Genomic DNA, 19,347 nt, shown 5'->3' on the forward strand with positions numbered 1-19,347 from the left:
AATACTGTAGGCCCACAGCCTAAAAGAAAGTGAGTTGTGCCTAAAGAAATCAGACTCCGATCAGTTAAAAAGATACCTAATCTGTTTTTATTCTAATGCATATATATATATATATGTTTTTGAAGCTACAGAGGTCAATTACCATCCTATTAAGAGTTGGTTTGTAATTGCTAAAATGTAAAAAATATTTGGAGGTGAGAAGTTAGTATATTTTTAAAAGACGTTTCTAAGATTGGTTTAATGCAAAGTTAGAACCAGGAGGTTTATTTATGTTAGTTGGATAGGACCCTGTTTTAGTTGACACTAAGGTAGTATGTTAAGTCTTTATGTCTTGTAAAGAACTGGTAGCTTTGTCATAGAAATTGAGATTAACCTGGAATGTATCTGTTAGGTGACTTTCTTCTTTTTTTTTTTTAACATTTTTTAAAAATTAGTTTTTATTGGAGTATAGTCGCTTTACAGTGTTGTGTGTTAGGTGACTTTCTTAATTGAACTTGATTGATGGATCTAAGTAGAAAATTAGTCTTTTAAATTTATCTGTGGCAAGTTAGAACTGAAATGTATGCTAGAGATCATCTAGCATTTTCTTCTGATGGAGGAAATGAGGCCTGGAAAATCTGTGTTTTGTCTGGTGTCCCATAACTTCTAGTAAACAAACTGAACCTAGTGCTCTTTCCATTTCTCCCCCATACTGCTCTCTTTTATTTCTTGTCTCTGCTCAGTAGATGGCTTGATCCAGAGATTCACATAACGCAAAGTAAGGAGTGTATTTATCTTCTGGTTTTCTGCTTTGTAGAAGAAAAGTTTGCATACCATCTGAATTTTCTTATTGTGATGATTATGGTCATCAAGAGAGCTATTTTAAGTTTTAAAGGTTTGGGGACAATTTAATGCCATAAAAAAAATCAATGTGAAAAATTGATGAATAGAAATTGAATCTAATTAGGAAACAACTAAGGTAAACTAAGTTACTTAATATTAAAATGTTGTCAAACAGATGAAACCAAATAGTCTTCAGATTATTTCTTAGAAAAGAGGTTAACCTTTGATTTTTTTTTTCAGCCAGACTTAATTAACTTGATCATTCTTTGATATTTAAAATTCTGTGTCATTTTATTTTATTTAAATGGCATTCATATATTATCAATCTCAAATCATCTATGTGCATGGCATATAGTTAGATGCCCAGTAAAATAAAATATATCGAATAGCATAAATATTTTTACTTAAAAATATGTGAGTGAAATTTATAGGACAAGATATATAGGATGAAAACTTCATTTTCTGTAACTATTGAGTAGTTCAATATTTTAAGTTCAGAATGGGATGGATTATATTTTACAGTAGCCTGCCTATTTTTACTAAAAGAAAGTCTTTTCTTTTAGGGGGCAACTGTAGCAGAGATTAAGAAACAGTATCGTTTGCTGTCTCTTAAATATCATCCAGATAAAGGAGGTGATGAAGTTATGTTCATGAGAATAGCAAAAGCTTATGCAGCGTAAGTATTTTAGGACTTGTTATACATTTTTAAGTTTTCTATTGGAATAAAATAGTAATCAGTAAAATAATTGTCATATACTTTTTTCAAGTGTTGACCTCATATGTTGAGTCTTCTATGGAACTTCCTGATAACCCTGCAGGGGTAATTTAGCTAAACCTTAATTTTAAGTAGTGCTTTTGCCATGTGAGTTGATTAAGTAGTAAGTGATATGTTAATTGAGCTATTTTCAAAGCATACTGATTAGAAGAGGATATACTAACACTTTGCTTTCATTTCTAGGCTTTTTATTAGGCTAGATCTAGTTCTTTTAAATGAGACAAGCATACAAGCATTATAGCTTGTTTCATTTAAACTATTTAAAGATGAGTTTAATTTTTGGAAAACAGGATAGAGGATATAAAATTTAGTTATTTCTTGGGTGTTAATATTGCAGGAGATAAAAAGGCAGCTGGATTCTTCACGAATTATGATAGGTATATCCCACACAACCCTTACGTTGAATTAAAGAGTAAAATACAGACAAGATGTTATCTGTTTTTGAGGAAAACTCAGTAATGTACAATTTTGTAAGCTAACTTAAAAAATATAAGTAATAGAATATGCAGATATAATAGCAGGCTGTGAAAGTGGAATATGAATGACAAAAGTTTGGGAAATACTGTCTTATGCATTTTTGTGCCTAATAGAAGTATATTGACCGTGTCTCCTTTCTCCCTGCAGCCTCCTCCCCCACCCCCTCCATTGGGTGTTTTCTGTGTGAATATGCTTCTGTAATAAAGCAGTACTTGCAGGAGCTTCTGAAGTGTGCTCTACATTTTCTTTTCTGTACAGCAGATGTTCTCCAGATTATTCTTTCAGTTGGTGTGTTCTTTCCCCCTTTTTTCAGTGTCTCCTTCATGCATTTACCCTTGGTGCACAAGTATCACAATATAATGCCTTAGTTGCTGTCTTCAGGTAATTGAAGAACTGGAGATTTCCAGATGTCAGATAGCCAAGATTAATTAGTGTTTTTGGTACAGTTACTTTGCCCCCCTTAGTTTTCAGGTATTGTAACCTTTTCAAGGTCATGATTTTGTTCTCAGGTTACTGGAAATCTGGCTTTATTATGTATGGTCACTATTCTAAAAAGTACTGAAGAATAATGTATGGCTTTTGGTTTTAACTTAGTTGCATGATCATGATGTAGTGTTTTGTATGTAAAGGGTCTAAAATAGTTGATGGTCTATCAGGCAGATGAAGAAGTAAAATGATTACAGGACCCAGAACTCTTGAGTTGTTGTAACTTGTACAAATATAACTAGATTAGTTAAAAGGGCACATTTTACTGAATATGTATGTAATAGGTTTGAGTCATTGAATTGAAGCTGCTGTCCTAAGATACGTATTTCAAGCAACTTGTGGAATGCAGTTATAGACTTTGATCTACAAAGTTTTTCAGAATTTGCCTTGGTTATTTAAGCTACTTTCTCTTCCCTTATTTGCTCATTATAATAAATAAGTGGGTCATTTCTATTTCTTCGGGCCAGATTGTTACTTGAAGGAGGTATGGTTATTTTTGAAGAGTTAGGCCAACTTATGAATTCTCTGATTCATTTTTCTGGATACAGTTGGGATTTTGCTTTTGGGTGTAGAACCTGTGTTTAAACTATTTTTTAACACATGGGCAGCATGAGTTAACATCCTTAAAACTATTTTAATTTTTATAGCCTATGTTTGCACATATTCTTACGTATGAATACATAACTTAGCTGTGTATAGCCAACTCAGGCCACTCATATATAATTTAGTGAAGGCATTCTCTGGATTAGGATTTAAAATCTGAGGTCCCTGAAACAGTATACAGAATTTATGTGTATTTGTAAATGTGCATTTTTTTTCCAGGACAAGAGGGGCATAGATTTCACTAGATTTAGATTCCTAATAGGATTTATGGTATAACCTCCCACCCTCAAAGTCAAGGAATATAATCATGTTTCGGAAACTTGACTCTCCTTGAATTAAAAAAAAAATTACATTAGTACCAGTGGTGTTGTGTGAGCTTATTATATATAAATTATACTGAAATCACACAGCTTCTAAGTTCTTTAAGTCTTAGAAATGGTATTATACTGAAGCACTAACAAGAAGTGAAAAATCAGTTGCTTTCTTAAACTGACTTAAAAAAAATTGATAATTCCTTTGACTATACAGACTGGTTATACAACAGTTGTACACAGATTGGTTTAATGAATGAATTAATGAAATTTTAATCAGATGTGTGTGCAGGTTGAAAAATCAAATGCTTCTTTGATGTGAGCTGTGCTTTATTTTGCTAATCTGAGGGCATTGAATAGAGAACAGAACAGTTTATGTTCCTGCCATCATTAGAAAGGCAGAAAGGAACGAGATAATTATTTTGGGAAAAAGAATCTGATTAGGAGACAGAAAATTTAAAGAAACAATAGCTAAAGCTCTTGATGAAGTGGACAATTATACAGGGAAACCAAGGCAAACGTTTTTGAGAAATATCCCTTCCTTAGCAGAAAAGAATCTTAGCACCACTCCTTATTAACTTGCAGTCTAATAATGCCTTTCCTCGGCTCTTGTATTTTACTGTGGCCTTAGGTCAAATAGTGTAAGTGAAGTTACAGTTGAATAAGGACTAAAGATGTCGAGGTGCTTGTTTTCATAAGTGACCAAATTGATAAGTGTAAAAATATTTTCAAATCATTGAAAAATTTTGCAATTTTATTAAGGTATTTCTGCATTCTTTGTCTCAACTTGGAGCTTTATTAAATAGAAAATACATTGTATCCTAGGTACATATGCCCTGGGAAATAAATTTATGGCTAAAATTCAGTTCAGCTCAGTCATGTCTGACTTCCTGCGACCCATGGACTGCAGCATGTCAGGCTTCCCTGTCCATTACCAACTCCCAGAACCTACTCAAACTCATGTCCATCCTGTCAGTGATGCCATCCAACCATCTAATCCTCTGTCGTCCTTTTCTCCTCCTGCCTGCAATCTTTCCCAGCATCAGGGTCTTTTCCAATGAGTTGGTTCTTCACATCAGGTGGCCAAAGTATTGGAGTTTCAGCTTCCCCCTTCCAATGAATAGTCAGGACTGATTTCCTTTAGGATTGACTGGCTGGATCTCCTTGCAGTCCAAGGGACTCTGAAGAGTCTTACTAACACCACAGTTTAAAAGCATCAATTCTTTGGTGCTCAGCTTTCTTTATAGTCCAACTCACATCCATACATGACTACTGGAAAAACCATAGCTTTGACTAGACAGACCTTCATTGGTAAAGTAATATCACTGCTTTTTAATATGCTGTCTAGGTTTGGCATAGCTTTTCTTCCAAGGAGCAAGTGTCTTTTAATTTCATGGCTGCAGTCACCATCTGCAGTGATTTTGGAGCCCCCCAAAATAAAGTCTGTCATTGTTTCCATTGTTTGCCCATCTATTTGCCATGGAGTGATGGGACCAGATGCCATGATCTTAGTTTTCTGTATGTTGAGTTTTAAGCCAACTTTTTGACTCTCCTCTTTCACTTTCATCAAGAGGCTCTTTAATTCTTCTTTGGTTTCTCCCATAAGGGTGGTGTCATTTGCATGTCTAAGGTTATTGATATTTCTCCCAGCAGTCTTGATTCCAGCTTGTGCTTCATCCAGCCCAGCGTTTCTCATGATGTACTCTGCATAGAAGTTTATAAATAAGCAGGGTAACAATATACAGTCTTGACATACTCCTTTCCCAATTTGGAACCAGTCTGTTGTTCCATGTCTGGTTCTAACTGTTGCTTCTTGTCCTGCATACGATTTCTCAGGAGAAAGATCAGGTGGTCTGGTATTCCCATCTCTAAGAATTTCCCACAGTTTATTGTGATCCACACAGTCAAAGGCTTTGGCATAGTCAAGAAAGCAAAAGTAGATGTTTTTCTGGAACTTGATGATCCAGAATGTTGGCAGTTTTGTCTCTGGTTCCTCTGCCTTTTCTAAATCCAGCTTGAACATCTGGGAAGTTCATGGTTCACATGCTGTTGAAGCCTGGCTTGGAGAATTTTGAACATTACTTTGCTAGCATGTGAGATGAGTGCGATTGTGCAGTGGTTTGAGCATTCTTTGGCATTGCCTTTCTTTGGGATTGGAATGAATACTGACCTTTTCCAGTCTGGTGGCCACTGCTGAGTTTTCCAAATTTGCTGGCATATTGAGTGTAGCACTTTAACAGAATCATCTTTCAGGATTTGAAATAGCTCAACTGGAATTCCATCACCTCCACTAGCTTTGTTCATAGTGATGCTTCCTAAGGCCCACTTGACCTTGCATTCCAGGATGTCTGACTCTAGGTCAGTGATCACACCAACGTGGTTATCTGGGTCCTGAAGCTCTTTTCTGTATAGTTCTGTGTACTCTTGCCACCTCTTCTTAATATCTTCTGCTTCTGTTAGGTCCATACCATTTCTGTCCTTTATCGAGCCCGTCTTTGCATGAAATGTTCCCTTGATATCTTTAATTTTCTTGAAGAGATCTCTAGTTTTTCCCATTCTGTTGTTTTCCTCTATTTCCTTGCATTGATCACTGAGCAAGGCTTTCTTATCTCTCCTTACTATTCTTTGGAATTCTGCATTCAAATGGGTATATCTTTCTTTTTCTCCTTTGCCTTTAGCTTCTCTTCGTTTTTCAGCTATTTGTAAGGCCTCTTCAGGCCTTACATGCAAAAATGCCTTTTTGCATTTCTTTTTCTTGGGGATGGTCTTGATCACTGCCTCCTGGACACTGTCATGATCCTCTTTCAATAGTTCTTCAGGCACTCTGTCTATCAGATCTAATCCCTTGAGTCTTTTTGTCACTTCCACTGTATAATTGTAAGGGATTTGATTTAGGTTATACCTGAATGGTCTGGTGGTTTTCCCTACGTTCTTCAATTTAAGTCTGAATTTTGCAATGAGGAATTCATGATCTGAGTGACAGTCAGCTTCCGGTCTGTTTTTGCTGACTGTATAGGGCTTCTCCATCTTTGGCTAAAATTAGGTTTGAACATAAACATAATCTTTTGCCAGTAGGTCTGTAAGAATGTCTTCCTTATTATGTTATTGGTCATTTTTGTATGTTTTTGACTGCCTTGTCTCCTTAACAACATTGTAAAGTTTCTGAAGGAAAGAGTTCTTTTAATGTTTTTGTTTTTATTTTTATTTTTAAAAACATCTATGCCAGGACCTGGAATAAAGCTACTCTTACCCCGTGCCTTGAACCATTGCCCAGGTCATATATGTTTACATATTTTTTAAAAAAATCACTGTCCCTCATATTGCCTGAGTTGGGAAGCTGTTGCTTTAGCAAGTATTTGCCTAGTCTTCCTGGAAGTTGGCTTAGGAGAAAACTGTGATCTCAGCACAGTACAAATGACCTTTACCACAGCAGTGGAATTTTATAGGTGTTATTTTTTTCTTTGAGAATGTGGTGCAAGTTTTGGAGGGATTATTATTAATCATGTATTAAGTTTATATTTAAAATATAGGTATATGTCATTATTAAAAGCATGCCCATTGAAAAAATTTTGGAAAATAAGTGAGTGTATAAGATTGAAAAAAGTCACGTCTAATTTCCCCTGCCTCCTTAGAAAATGTAATAGCCTTTAAAGTTTGATCTTCTGTCTTGAACTGGCTAAACTTGAGAACTCTTGGGCCAACTAAGAATTTGTATCCGGGTTCATTAATTAGCATTTTTTGTTAATGCTGAATTCCTTCCTTACCTGTCCCTATTTTTTTTTCAGATTTCAGAGGGTTTTTCTTGATTCTCTGAAATTATTTCTTTTAAGAAATGAGTTGGTTGGTTAATGGAGTTTGTGTAGTTGAGTACTTATTTTTCAGATGTGGTTTTCTAATTTTGCACCTTTGTTCTTTTTATGCTAGTTTAACTGATGAAGAATCCCGGAAAAATTGGGAAGAATTTGGAAATCCAGATGGGCCTCAAGGTGTGGTAAATGATGATTAAAAAAATACTGGGGTTAAGGTATTGCGTATATTATGAAAATGTTAGATTTAAAAGAACGTTTTGATTTTCTTAGTTTGTGAATAGAAAAATTACAACCACACAGAGTTAAATGGATACGTAAATTGAGCTTCCTTTACTTAATTTTTCTAGAGATTAGTTGGAAAGATAGGTCTTTGATTTGATGAGAAGAGTAGTCAGTTTCATTATTCATCATTTCCAGTTCAGTTCAGTCGCTCAGTCGTGTCCGACTCTGCGACCCCATGAATTGCAGCACGCCAGGCCTCCCTGTCCATCACCAACTCCTGGAGTTTACTCAGACTCACGTCCATCAAGTCGGTAATGCCATCCAGCCATTTCATCCTCTGGTGTCCCCTTCTCCTCCTGCCCCCAATCCCTCCCAGCATCAGAGTCTTTTCCAGTGAGTCAACTCTTCGCATGAGGTGGCCAAAGTACTGGAGTTTCAGCTTTAGCATCATTCATTTCCAGTTAGTGGTCGATAAAAACAGGATGAAAACTCTGTTTTTTCTTTACTGACTAAACATTTTCCCATATATTCATAGTGTTTACATAAACTCAGGACATGTAAATGGATTTAAGTGTTCTGAGAAGAAGGAATTCATGTACTTTGATTTTTTTTTTTTTTTTTCTTTTGGGAAAATTTGAAGTTTCAGATGATAAACCATATCACATCAACTTTTGTGTATGAGACACACATAGTAAGATAATCTTAAAGTTTTTTGGAAGTGACAGGGGAGGTAGAATTTCGGGATATAAATAAATGAAGCTGGAAGTTCAGACTCTTCAAAAATACTCTTCCTTTTTTAGCCACAAGCTTTGGAATTGCCCTCCCAGCTTGGATCGTTGACCAGAAAAATTCAATATTGGTGAGTACACTTAATAAGACACATGATAATGTGTTAGATATATCTTGGTAATATAAAGATAACATTACAAAGAAAATTCCAGTATAGTGTTTCTAATTTAACTGTGTATTATGGAAACTTCTTACGTAATGGAGAAAAGAATTGGTTCTTATTATTACATTGAGGTTTGGGGGACTGTACTCTAGTGTGGTTTTAGAACCTTCAAATTGTGATTTGTTTTGGAGGTAGTTTCAGATTGGGTCCTACCCTTGGTTTAGGGAACTACTGTTTCTTATGGTGTTGACATTTATCCCTAAGTAGTACTCAAAATTTAAATTACCCTGTATTCTGCATTTATCCAAGCTAAATTAATTTTAATGTGTCCTAACATAATGGTATGTATTCTATATGGTACTTTAAGGGGCAGCAGGATGATCATACTTCAGTCAGTGATGAGAGGCTGCAGCTCTTAAAACGTCAGAGATTATCTTAACCTGTTGTTTAGGAATTCGCTACTTCTCCTTTCTTGAAAATAATTATCTAGGGGCTGTCTTTAAAGCAATAAAAACCAGTCTGTCATTTGTAACATTACAATCCTTACAGTCATTTGTTTTGAAAATGGCTAGTGTCATTTTATGGCTATTTATTTACATGTTTTCTTCCAGGGTATATAGTTGTTGTATATAAGCATGTTGAGGGAATACTAGAGAAGAGAAAGATTGTTAGCTACCAGATTTGGGATTGAGTAGTAGGACAAAAATCCTACCAATGGAAATTACCTGCAAACAGCATTATATGTTCTGTTTGATATTGAGGCAAGGAAACCAGGTTCTATCATTTATTTCTGAGGCACTAACTACTTGCTAAGATGTGGATGACTCTTGAACAACAGGGGCTTGAACTGTGTAAAGTGAAAGTGAAAGTCGCTCAGTCGTATCTGACTCTTTGCGACCCCATGGACTACACATCCATGGAATTCTCCTGGCCAGAATACTGGAGTGGGTAGCCTTTCCCTTCTCCAGGGGATCTTCCCAACCCAGGGATCAAACCCAGGTCTCCTGCATTGCAGGCTGATTCTTTACCACTGAGCCACCAGAACTGTGTAGGTCCACTTATATATGATTTTTTTCCCCAATAAATATGGACTACAGTACTCCACAATCCATGGTTGAATCCATGGATGCAGAGCCACAATATGGAAGGCCAGCTCTAAAGTTATATGTGGATTTTCCACTGCAAGGAGGTTGGTCCCCCAGCCCCTACATTACTCAAAGTCAACTGAAGTTGGCTCTCCCTATCAGCGTGTTTCACATCCCTGGATACTCTTTTACCACCAATTTATATAAAGGACTTGAGCATCCCTGAACTTTGGTATCCTTGGGGGTTTGGAAACCAGTTCCCCTCAGATACCAAGGGATGACTGTATATGCTGCAGATTCCCTATCTGCAAAAAGAAAACAATAATGGTACCTTCCTCATAGAGTTTGAAAGTAAGGATTAAATGAAATACATAAGATGTGCTTTTAATAGTGCCTCTATGTAAGCCTCAAAATAAGTGTTCATGGATGTTGTAATTTACCTCATGAAGGAATAAATGGTCTTCTTTTTCTCCTTTTCAATTCAAGGTTTTACTTGTATATGGCTTGGCATTCATGGTTATCCTTCCAGTTGTTGTGGTAAGTTCCAGCTCTTTTTATTAACATTTTTTAGGGAAGAGAGTGGATGGCATGATTTGGGGTCTCCTTATAAGATCGTAATTTGTGTTAGAATATAATCCATAATCCATTAATCCTTGAGTTTTAAGAATTTCATATTCAACTATCCTTTAAGGTCTTCTAAAGGTGACATCACTTTAGTATGTTAAAATGTGTCTCCTCATGATTCAAAAGTTACACACACATGAGATAATACAGATATATTTAGAATTTAAAATGAAAGTCTTCTGTCACCACATCCCCCAATTCCATTTCTCTGTTGGAGATAATCGCTGCTAAGTTTGTTGATTTCCTTTTCAGATCTTTTTCTATGCATTAAATGTATATACATGTTTTTTAAAATGTGGTCTTATTATATATATTGTCCTGTGATTTTTTTGCTTCATACAGGAGTACAACATGTAGAACAAGCTCATTTTTAAAAACGGCTGCATCAGTTCAGTCAGTTCAGTCACCCAGTCGTGTCTGACTCTTTACGACCCCAAATATAGAGATACCATAATGTTTATGATTTTATTGTTTATTACCTTCATGACTGGTGGTATTCTTACTGATCTTAGGGTTCCTATGATCCTGGAGTGAGGCTTACAGTTAACCTGTCTTGCTTTCTTCATAGGATTGTTGTGTTAGAATCCAATTGTATGGAATAATGTGAATGAAAGTAGTATATCAACTGTAAAATTGCTCTTACACTTATTTGTCAAACATTTATTGAAGACATGCCATGTGTCAGAAACCAACTTGTTGCTTATAGCAGTGGGTTGTTTCATTCCTGTTTTGTCTATAAACAATTTCTAGTTGAAACTTAAATCTTTAAATCATATATATGTAATGAGATAGGCTGGTATTTAGGCATCATGCAGCATAAATACTTGCCAGATAAATCGTTTGAAATTTATAGTAAAGGTATTTGTTCTAAAGAGCAGATATTTTTATTGGTTTATGAACATTTAGAAAATTTGACCATAAACATTCTGCATCAAAGTTAACATTTATTGTGGTTTTCATGTTTTTTCCTTGTTTAATTTTGTGTCTTAGGGCTCTTGGTGGTATCGCTCAATACGCTATAGCGGAGACCAGATTCTAATACGCACAACACAGATTTATACCTACTTTGTTTATAAAACTCGAAATATGGATATGAAACGTAAGTAAATTTAAGTAACTGTGATAGTAAATTATTTTCTGAGTCATTTATGTGGAATTGGTATATGTATTCAATTGGAGAAATTCCATTTTATAGTTTTAGGGATATTCAGTTCATTATAGCTGAGCTGAGCATAAAGCTGGAGGAAGATGCTAATGCCTTTTGTCATATTTCTTGATCTGTAGCTCTGTTATTCTCATTCACTCAGCTGTATGTATATGTATACATTTTCCCTTCAGAGATTTTATGGTAAAGCTCCTTGTGGACTAATTTTGTAGTAATTCCAGCTAACATTTCTTGAGTATTTGTTGTTGCCAAGTATTGTGAGGCACTATCATGTATATGCTCCCATAAATAAGTGCTGTTTTTAAGCACATTTTATAGATGAAGAAACTGAGCTCAAGGATACATAGTGAGTGACAGTTGGGATAGAACTCAAGCAGTGTGGCTCCCAAGCCAGTACATTATACCATGCTAATGGCGTAAAATAAGTAGAGGTCCTGGGAGTGTTTAAAGAAGTTTGCCAAAATATTTCATTCCCAGAGGCTTATTTCAGAATTTATTATGACATAAAAAGTAACATCCTAAATACTTTCTTTGATCCCATAAAGCTAACATTGTAAATTTTATCCCTGGAATACTTTATATTACCTTTCAGAATCACTGCTCTGTTGAAATCTTATACATTAAAAAAAAAAAAAAGGACCTAAGTTTAAAATTGTGCTTCATGGGTGGATGCATTTTTGTTTCAAAACCTGAGTGGACTTTGTCATATTTTGTGTTTGCCCATTTGATTAGCTCTTGGTAATGAGAAAGAGATTTATCATATAATCCCAGGATTATATGACTGTGTGAGTTGATTTTGTATTTCTGAAGAACAAGCAGGTCTTTTATTTCTGAGGAATGAGTGAATGTTACTCTCCCTTGTGCACATGTACACTCTTCTTTGTGCTGGGTTGAAATATTAATGTATAAACATTCTCCTTTATGAAAATATTTCCTGTTTGTAACCAGTTTTAATACGTTTTTTGGATCAGTGATGTTGATTTCTGTTTCATTTCTGAGGGTGGTACTTAGCCTTACACAATTCTGTCAGAAAAGCTTTGTTTAGCTTTATTTAATTTTGTTTGGTTAGTTATCATTGGTTTTAGGACTGGCACCATTTATATAGCTGTCTTAGGAACCGTTGATTTCATTCAAACATTTGAGGGTAGTAATAGTAATAGCTCACACACATTACTGTGTTTATGTGTATGAGGCACATATGAAGAAATTGAGGCCCATAGAGAAGTGAAGAATATTGTCTTAGGTCATTCAGCTAGGACTTGAAAGCTTCAGGGTTTATGCACTTAACTCCTATACTGTCCTGATTTTTGTGAGAACACTGCTTGCATTTCCTGCCATAAGGTGAAGATTGATAACTCTAGTGCCAGTCATTAAAGAGCTTGTATAGACTAAGAAAAGTAACACTAATATATGTGACCTCAACTCGTGTATTTCAAGGAACACTGTTCCCACAAAGCCCTCCATGATTCTGTAATAAAAATTTTTGTAAATTACAGTATATTTTAGATTACTCATGGCATTGAGGAGTCATGAAGTGAAGAAACCTGAAACCCTTTTGAACCCCCTTTTCTCTTAAAGCAGTTAGTAATGTCACATAGAATCCTTGCTGCTGCTGTGTAGCTCAGGGAACCCTACTCAGTGTTCTGTGGTGACCTAAATGGGAAGGAAATCCAGAAAAGAGGGAATATATGTGTACGTATAGCTAATTCACTTTGCTAAACAGTAGAAACTAACACAACACTGTAAAGCAGCTATCCTCCGATAAAAATTGATTCTTTTTAAAAAAGAAATTTTATGTGGAACACATGATAACCTCTAGAAACCAGTGCTATTTGTGGTGATTTTAATGCACCTAGTTGCTTCTGGGTCCTTAATTTGACGTGTATTTCTCTTTACTTGTGATAGGTAATATTACAAACACTTTTTAAAAATGAGATGTTTCTTTTGTTGTGAGAGAAATTTATACCTGTTAATATTGATTTTAGCATTGTGTGTGATTAGAAAACTGCCTCCCTCTAGGATTAATCTGGTATCGTTTGGGGAGGATGATTACGGGTCAGTAAATTTATTTTTCTTCATATTTCTTTTGTTTTTTTAGGTCTTATCATGGTTTTGGCTGGAGCCTCTGAATTTGATCCTCAGTATAATAAAGATGCCACAAGCAGACCAACAGATAATATTTTAATACCTCAGGTTAGGCCTGTCTCCCAAATTCTTTGATAAACATTTAAATATTAAAGTTTATGCTTTATTAAGTATACATTTTTTAAATAATTATTTTTTTTCCCTAGCTCATCAGAGAAATTGGCAGCATTAATTTAAAGAAGAATGAGCCTCCACTTACCTGTCCTTATAGCCTGAAGGCCAGAGTTCTTTTACTGTCTCATCTTGCTAGAATGAAAATTCCTGAGACTCTTGAAGAAGGTATTTTGATTCTACTGTCTGTAGGGTTTTAGTGGTACAAAAGCAATAGATGTAATTAGGCCTCATGGTGCAGTGTTTTTGTCACTGTTCTTTTTTGCTCAATCACATAATTACTCAAGGACCTTTTAAAAACAAATCTATATGCTACATACATAATTACTTTCACAAATACTTTGAAGGTCTTAGTAAAGTCAAATGATTTGGCAAATGTTAAAATGTATTTCAGGGTAAGAGAATACTCTATGAAAAATGTCTAGTTAATTGCAGATTATTCAATAATTCCTGATGACTTAAAAAAAAAAAAAGAATTTGAAGCTTTTTGCGGGGAGAAAACATGGATTTCACAACAGATATCTCAGTTATCACCACTAGTACCACCACCATACTCCAGCTGCTGCTGCTTCAGTTGTTTCCGACTGTGCGACCCCATAGATGGCAGCCCACCAGGCTCCCCCATCCCTGGGATTCTCCAGGCAGGAACACTGGAGTGGCTTGCCATTTCCTCCTCCAATACGTGAAAATGAAAAGGGAAGGTGAAGTCGCTCAGTCGTGTCCGACTCTTAGCGACCCCATGGACTACAGCCCACCAGACTCCTCCATCCATGGGATTTTCCAGGCAAGAGTACTGGAGTGGATTGCCATTGCCTTCTCCCCATACTCCCGTAGTAGTTACCAATAAAATGTCTGTTTAATCTTTACTTAAAACTTTATCAGTACTTGAAGCCATCTGTTCTACTTAAAAAAAATAAAGCATTAGATTAGGACTGTGGTGTCTCCAGGAATATTGTGAATTTGAATGTCACCTCTTTTCACTTGTATTATTTCCATTGAAAGTTTTAAAAGAAAGTTATTATCCTTAGAGAATAAATTTTCTTTCTGAATGAACCAACCCACCCTCCCCCTGCTTTAAGCCAATAATGCAGTGAAATGCCTTTGAAAACAAGGTCAGTTGATGCTCAGTGATTATTGATAGTACCATAGGCTACGTATGATGGAATTAAGGAACACTATTAAGGCGTTGTTTATTGAAGTTGCAAAGTAGTAATTCTGTTGCTAATGTTCTGTACAGATATGAAGCCATCTCCATTTTTACCAATTATATAAGGAACAGGAAACAAATTTATTTTAGTTTTATCAACCCCACTGAATGATCTCAGTGGTTAACTATTATTGCAGTATAAGTGAAAGAATCTCTCTCCCCTTCTCCTATCCTCTCTCTCCATTTAGTTGACATCTATTCTCAGTCTTAGTCTTTGGACTTATCCATAATTATAGAAACTTAGATGCACAAGAAGAAAATTTTTGAAGTTCTTCAGTTAGTGAGGTTATGATTAAGTTTAAGACTGTTACCAGAAAAAAAGGTAGGGAGTAATTTATAAAGCCAAAAACCATGATATTAAAAGTTTGCCTTTAAAACATTTAATCTGAGCTAGGGTTTTCTGACTGATTTTTTGATGTGGTGCTGCCGAGGAGAAACAGTTGTGTTCAGCCTATAAAATTCTGAGGTCATATGAAAAATTTGTTCGACAACTTAAATTTAGCTTTAGTCTTGGACTACAGGTAATAAAAATGTTTTTGTATAAAAGAAGAATGATTTGTTTCAGGTGTTTTATTGTTTTGCAGATCAGCAATTTATGCTGAAAAAATGCCCTGCCCTACTTCAAGAAATGGTTAATGTAATCTGCCAGCTAATAATAATGGCCAGGAGCCGTGAAGGTGAGGAGGAAGCATAATTATGTTGTACTTTTTCTCGCAAGCATATAGTACAGATTATACTTTTAAGATTTATGGGAACCTAATATATTTCTGTCTTTAAGTTGAATTGGCTTTCCCAGTTTTGCTTATGGTTTTTCTTATTTTTCCTGTATTTTCTATCATGTAAGGTACCACAACTTATGGTTTTTAATTCAGTTTTTTCATTGTTTTATTGTTTATTTTTTTCTTGTTTACAAAAGTTTAAAATATCCTTTTCTTCCTCTGAATATTTTTAGAATTAGGTTAACAATGAGTTTGAAATAATTCTTTTATGTGCTGTGATGATTCATCTGACATGTGTTTTTTGCATCAAGGGAAAAAGAACAAGGGAGTTTATGGTCTATAATGGAAAGAGACCCTTATAAAAGAAGGGAGTGGTTGTGTTTTGTTGTTATGGATGATGTAATTTTGTGGCATGACATCAATATGTTCTTAATACCAAAAACGTCTTATGATTTACTGGTTTGGAAGTGGTACAAAGAATGTTTCTATTAAAATCAATGGTTGTTGCTGGTTAATGTACATTTGATCAAGTTTGTATATTTTCTGTGTCTTACCAGTAACTTTTAAAGGAAAGTCAACACTGTGATCATAAAATTTGAGGTGTTAAGGATGTTCACGTGGATTTGTGTTTGTTATGAATTGTGTACTCTGAACATATAAATAGTCCAGCCCTGTTTTTGCTTTTCCTTCTGTTCTTTCTAAGAAAGGGAGTTTCGTGCTCCAACTTTGGCATCCCTTGAAAACTGCATGAAGCTTTCCCAGATGGCTGTGCAAGGCCTTCAGCAGTTTAAGTCTCCCCTTTTGCAGCTCCCTCACATTGAAGAAGACAATCTTAGAAGAGTTTCTAATCATAAAAAGGTAATTTGGCACTTTAATATTAGTTTTAAGCCGTTTGTCATGTCACTTAAAGGTAACATTAATGAAAATTTTTCTAGAAGTGGTTATATAAACATCTTAGATTTACAATGTTTCAGGCATTCTAAAACTATGCCTCAAGTGATTCTGTTAACACTTTCTTGAATAGATAGCTGTTTGATAACATTTTATTAATACTACTGAAATGATCTTACTACTTTGAGGGGGGTCAAAATTTTAGCAGTTAACACTTTGTTCTTTATGTTGCCAAAAGTAAATGTACTGTGTAAAAATGCACTGTATACTTTTCATTTATTTCATTAATGGTTTAAAGCTTGAGCAGCAGTTTGTTGAGTATGAACAAAAAAATTAAGCATTCAATATATAAGTAGGTCATATAAAGATAATTCTTATTTAGAAATTATAGTCTGTATATAGATTATGAGAATGAATCTTAAGGCACAGCAAAATATGTATATAAATGAAAAACCTGAGGAAATATAGGAAAAAATGGAATGAAATTATAATTTTAAACCACTTTGTATATATTAGAGGACAGAAGATAGACATTGGACTTGATAGTAGTAAGGTAGAACTAATAAATGTATATTAGAAATTTTTAACAGAGCACTCTTCTCTCAAGTAAGTGTGTTGCTCTTTTAAATTTGATCACATTTAAAGTCATAATTGAAAACTTCAGCATTCAAAAGCAGGCATTTCACATGCCTTATGATCTAATCCCTATCTGTGAAAGTAAAAATTAATAACTGGCACCAAGTACTCAGAAATTAAAAAACCTTCTCCTTGGTATTCATTTAGCCAGGATTGGTACTACTGCAGTAACAGTTATATTTAGAAAATAACAAGAATGAGAATATTGCATCAGTTCAGTTCAGTCACTCTGTCCTGTCCGACTCTTTGCGACCCCATGGACTGCAGCACGCCAGGCTTCCCTGTCCATCACCAACTCCTGAAGCTTGCTCAAACTCATGTCCATCAGGTTGGTGATGCCATCCAACCATCTCATCCTCTGTCGTCACCTTCTCTTGCCTTCAGTCTTTCCCAGCATCAGGGTCTTTTCCAGTGAGTCAGTTCTTTGCATCAGGTGGCCAGTTATTGGAGCTTCAGCTTCAGCATCAGTCCTTCCAATAAATAGTCAGGACTGATTTCCTTTAGGATTGACTGGTTTGATCTCCTTGTCAAGAGTCTTTTCCAGCACCACAGTTCAAAAGCATCAGTTCTTTGGCACTCAGCTTTCTTTATGGTCCAACTTTCATATCCATACATGACTATTGGAAAAACCACAGCTTTGACTAGATGGACTTTGTTGGCAAAGTAATGTCTCTGCTTTTTAATATGCTGTCTAGGTTGGTCATAGTTTTTCTTCCAAGGAGGAAGTGTCTTTTAATTTCTAAAAAATAAAAGAATATTGCATAGTAAAACCTAAAGAGTACACATGTAGCTATATACTTGGAAATAAATTCATATTCTTAAAGGTTTTTATCATTAAAATTAAAAATAGAGGTCTGCAAACTGAACAAATTAAATGACAGTAGTTCCTGTTTGGGTCAAGAGTCTATATGAATGTTACTATTTTTTTCCTCCAACTTTAGTTTTTTCTAATTTAAAAAATAACTGTGTATTAACTTTGTAATAAAAAATTCTTAGATTTAAATTTCCTTGGAGAAAAAGGCTGTGAAATGCCACTAAAGTTGTATTTTCTACTTTGAAATGTATATAATTTTAACATTTTTCTAAAAGCTTTTGGATTTTTAGTAAACATACTAGTAATTTTCTTTTTATGAAGAGTTTCATGGCTTTAAGATTTATTTTCTGTCTCCTTTTAAATTTAGTTCAAAATTAAAACTATCCAGGATTTGGTGAGTTTAAAAGAATCAGATCGTCACAATCTATTGCATTTCCTTGAAGATGAAAAATATGAAGAGGTTATGGCTGTCCTTGGAAGTTTCCCATATGTGACTATGGACATAAAGTCACAGGGTAAGTGAGAGGTTTCCTGTTGTTTCCCTTTTGATGGACCGGCTCTTGTTTATTTGGCTCAAGGTTCTCAAAACACTTCACTTCATAACTTTTAATTAGACTGTAGAATTGTAGTTTACCTGTCAGATTTGCTGTGATGAAAGATGTAGTTTTGGTTTGAGAACACTTTTGTTCTATAGTTCAACTCTTAACTTTTCAAATAATAGAAGAGATTTCCAAATGTAATGGAAGATATTTGAAATGTGTCTATTGTTAGTATAAAATGGCTGCTTAGTTCTAAAATTAATTTTTTTAAAAACCTAACTTATTTATACATATTAAGCTTTGAAAATCACCACGTTCTGTGCCACATTTCATGTGTTTTTCTTGACTTATTTTCATTTTTATGTCTGCTTGGAGTGGAAAAAGAGAGATTATTTTTTACTTACATAATTGTCCTATGATTCCCATTTTACAACTGAATATAATATTTTAGAATGGTGACAGAATTAGAGATTATTCTGCTCCATTCCTTCATTGTGACATTATTCTGAGCTTTGGCATTTACTAAGTTGCTGTTGTTAGAATATTCTTGTGGGACCAAGAATACAAGGATGTGTTAGGAATCGTTCCTATTTTTAAAGGGCTTGTAGTTAAGTTCATTTTATTATTAAGACTTTTGGGGATGTGTATAGCAAATGTGTTTTAAAAAAATAAACAAAAAAACATTGCAGAAAACATCTTTAAGGTGCTTTTTTCATATAAACTATTTTGAAGTTCTTGCCTTAAAAAATAAGTATTTTTAACATTGCTTAGAATACTAGTTTGGAGGTATTTGATTATACAGGTAAAATCTTGTGAGTATAAAGTTTATACAATTTAATAGAGTGACAGAACCCTCTTTTATTATCACTAAGAGAAAGCTATGGTAATCCTCAATATACTATATTTTAAAACATCTGGACTTGAAACTTGGCAGTGCCAGCATAGCCATTTTGTGGCCTTGGGCATTTTACTTTATTCCTTAACCTCAGTCTCTTTAAAGAAATAATAATAATG

General features: G+C 34.7%; 1 protein-coding gene across 1 annotated transcript in view; it reads left to right on the forward strand.

Moving 5' to 3' along the window:
* Positions 1 to 19,347, forward strand: part of SEC63 (SEC63 homolog, protein translocation regulator) — a 66,151-nt gene that overhangs the window by 26,477 nt on the left and 20,327 nt on the right. The window contains exons 4-13 of the mRNA XM_005898203.2: positions 1,386 to 1,498; positions 7,399 to 7,460; positions 8,306 to 8,364; positions 9,969 to 10,019; positions 11,097 to 11,205; positions 13,370 to 13,464; positions 13,563 to 13,695; positions 15,319 to 15,411; positions 16,157 to 16,311; positions 18,162 to 18,309. Of these exons, the coding sequence (XP_005898265.2) occupies positions 1,386 to 1,498; positions 7,399 to 7,460; positions 8,306 to 8,364; positions 9,969 to 10,019; positions 11,097 to 11,205; positions 13,370 to 13,464; positions 13,563 to 13,695; positions 15,319 to 15,411; positions 16,157 to 16,311; positions 18,162 to 18,309 (1,018 nt within the window). The remainder of the gene's footprint in view (positions 1 to 1,385; positions 1,499 to 7,398; positions 7,461 to 8,305; positions 8,365 to 9,968; positions 10,020 to 11,096; positions 11,206 to 13,369; positions 13,465 to 13,562; positions 13,696 to 15,318; positions 15,412 to 16,156; positions 16,312 to 18,161; positions 18,310 to 19,347) is intronic.

Source organism: Bos mutus, chromosome 9 (assembly GCF_027580195.1).
Source record: "Bos mutus isolate GX-2022 chromosome 9, NWIPB_WYAK_1.1, whole genome shotgun sequence".
NCBI classification, from domain to species: Eukaryota; Metazoa; Chordata; class Mammalia; order Artiodactyla; family Bovidae; genus Bos; species Bos mutus.